The sequence below is a fragment of the Hordeum vulgare genome, chromosome 7H (assembly GCF_904849725.1).
Source record: "Hordeum vulgare subsp. vulgare chromosome 7H, MorexV3_pseudomolecules_assembly, whole genome shotgun sequence".
Taxonomy (NCBI): domain Eukaryota; kingdom Viridiplantae; phylum Streptophyta; class Magnoliopsida; order Poales; family Poaceae; genus Hordeum; species Hordeum vulgare.
The window spans coordinates 39265416-39267738 of NC_058524.1; the positions used below are offsets into that span (position 1 = coordinate 39265416).

At 48.0% G+C, this 2323-nt stretch overlaps 1 protein-coding gene across 1 annotated transcript; it reads right to left on the reverse strand.

Annotated features, from left to right (window-relative positions):
- Positions 1–1332: 1332 nt before the first annotated feature.
- Positions 1333–1665, reverse strand: LOC123408169 (myb-related transcription factor, partner of profilin-like). The gene has a single exon (XM_045101342.1). It carries the CDS (start codon positions 1630–1632, stop codon positions 1333–1335), a length of 300 nt encoding a protein of 99 aa, XP_044957277.1. The 5' UTR covers positions 1633–1665.
- Positions 1666–2323: the final 658 nt, after the last annotated feature.

A 2323-nucleotide genomic window follows, 5' to 3' on the forward strand; every position in this document is an offset into this window, starting at 1 on the left:
TGAGAGAATGATAGTATGTATTGTGAAGGATATAATTTAATACTCCCTTCGTCCCAAAATAAGTGTCACAAAACAAGCATGCGTAAATGTAGGTTAGGGAGGGGGGAAGGGACTTACTGGTTAATAAATTAATCAACGAATTTCAAGAATGCGTATATATGTGGACTTCTACCCACCAAGTGGAGGGTGGACTCCTTCTGGATGTTGTAGTCAGCCAGAGTGCGCCCATCCATCCTCAAGCTGCTTGCGAGCGAAGATGACACACTGCTGGTCCGGTGGGATGCCCTCCTTGTCCTGGATCTTGGCCTTGAAATTTTTCAATGGTGTCACGGGACTCGACCTCGAGGGTGATGGTCTTGCCGGTGAGGGTCTTCACAAAGATCTGCATCTGTAAATAAATACAAACATACCATACAAGGGTAAGGCACGATAAAGGGAAATCTGCAGTTCATCAAACAATACACAAATCAGATTGCACAACAGGGATGTAATTGTAACTCGGAATCCCCTAGCGAAAACTGATGACAGTGTTAAATTTTGGAACAACTCCTAGCAGGCTAGCACAATCGGGAGTATATATGATCTAGTTGTACCAAACAAGCTGGTTAAGCCATGGAGGATAATATCTTCAAACCCAGATGAATTTAAGAGTAGAATCGAAAGGCTACACTCACAAGCAGCTATAAGACCGACCACAAGAGGGTCTAATATGTATCTTAGAGAATATAATATGATCGGTCTACAGAGAGAATTATACTTGAATTTAATTCAGAATTATCATACAAATAAACACAATCCTGAGAAAACAACCAAAACATACTTGAATCGTTTCAACACCAGCTTCCTAAAGCAAGACTTTGTAGATGCGTCGAGCAAACGAGTTGATTATGTTGGATGTATCCCTTACAGAACAGGCTTATTAGTTGCAATATGAGGGGTACAAAAGCAGAAATCCACGAGAATACTAGAAGATTTATCAACAACCGAGGAGAATCGGATAAGTAAAACTGATGGATGGACCGAACAACCAGAAATCGCATCGCGGTCGGCAGATCTGCTCGAAAATCCAGGCATAATCGAGAGAGATTCCCCTACAACCGAGCCTACTCAACCTAGACTAAACGAACGAGCAGCAATCGACAATCAACAATAGCACGTCGACCCACGGATCTAGTTCCGTCCATCCAAACTACTAACAACAATCGAGAGGAACGAACAATAATCTACATGGCCTGATAATAATCTATGAAGAGGAGGCAAAGGCGGAGGGATGGGTCGGAGGCTCGCATGCATACCTTGAGGAGGGGGTGGGAGAGAGCCTTCGCTTTCGATCTATGGGAGGTGATTTTCTGGCGATATCGGACGGGAATGGGAAGGGGGAGGGGGAGGTGGGGGGAGCTTACGGAAGAGGATGAGGCCCCCGAAGGCGCTGGCGAGGGAGGAGTAGGCGACGCGGCGGATGGAGAGGTCGAGGCAGGAGTCCCACTTGGCGTCCAGGTCGTACCGCGGCGGGATCCCGGAGCTGGCGGGCGGGGACGTCTTCGGCGCCGGCGACGGGACCGTGGCCGGGGCGGGGGCGGCAGGTGGCGCGGGCGCGGGCGCCGCGGCGGCGTTCTCGGACGACTCCGCCATGGGAGGGAGGATAGGAAGGCACGAGGGTTTCTCGCGACACGGGCGAGGAGAAGAGGGGGTGGGGTGGGGTGAGACGCGAATGGGGGCGAGAAAGGCGGAGGATGGGTGGGGGGTGGAGAGAAGCGACGCGAATGCTTGCCGCTGCGGTCGGTCCCCAGAAGTACTAATGGCGCATCACCTACAAATGCGCCATTAGTAACCCTGGTTACTAATGGCGCACCAGCTGGTGGTGCGCCATTAGTAGTTTTGCAAAAAAAATGAAAATTATAGTAGTGGCGCACTGGGTGAGTGGTGCGCCATTAGTATTTTTGGAAAAAAAAGAAAAACAATTGTTAGTAGTGGCGCACCGTGTGTGTGGTGCGCCATTATGTCCATCACACTAATGACGCACCTGCACATGGTGCGCCACTGCTATATAGTAGTGGCGCACCACTTGTCTGGTGCGCCATTAGTGTCTATATTATCTATAGCCATTTTCCTAGTAGTCTTCTATTGTATTCGATGGTGCACCACACACACGGATAGTCTTCTATTGTATTATCTATAGTAAATATTAGTATTTTTTCTATGCATTGTTTTCTTGTGCTGGTTGCACCTTGGTTTGAGAAGTGCCTAGTATTTTTTTTGATGTTTGCAAGTAGATGCCTAGTATTTTTTTTGATGTTTGCAATTAGATGCCTATGAATATCTA

What these genes read in the sequence shown, in the direction of transcription:
- LOC123408169 (XM_045101342.1), bottom strand. Translation starts at nt 1,632, where the DNA reads ATGGCGGAGTCGTCCGAGAACGCCGCCGCGGCGCCCGCGCCCGCGCCA.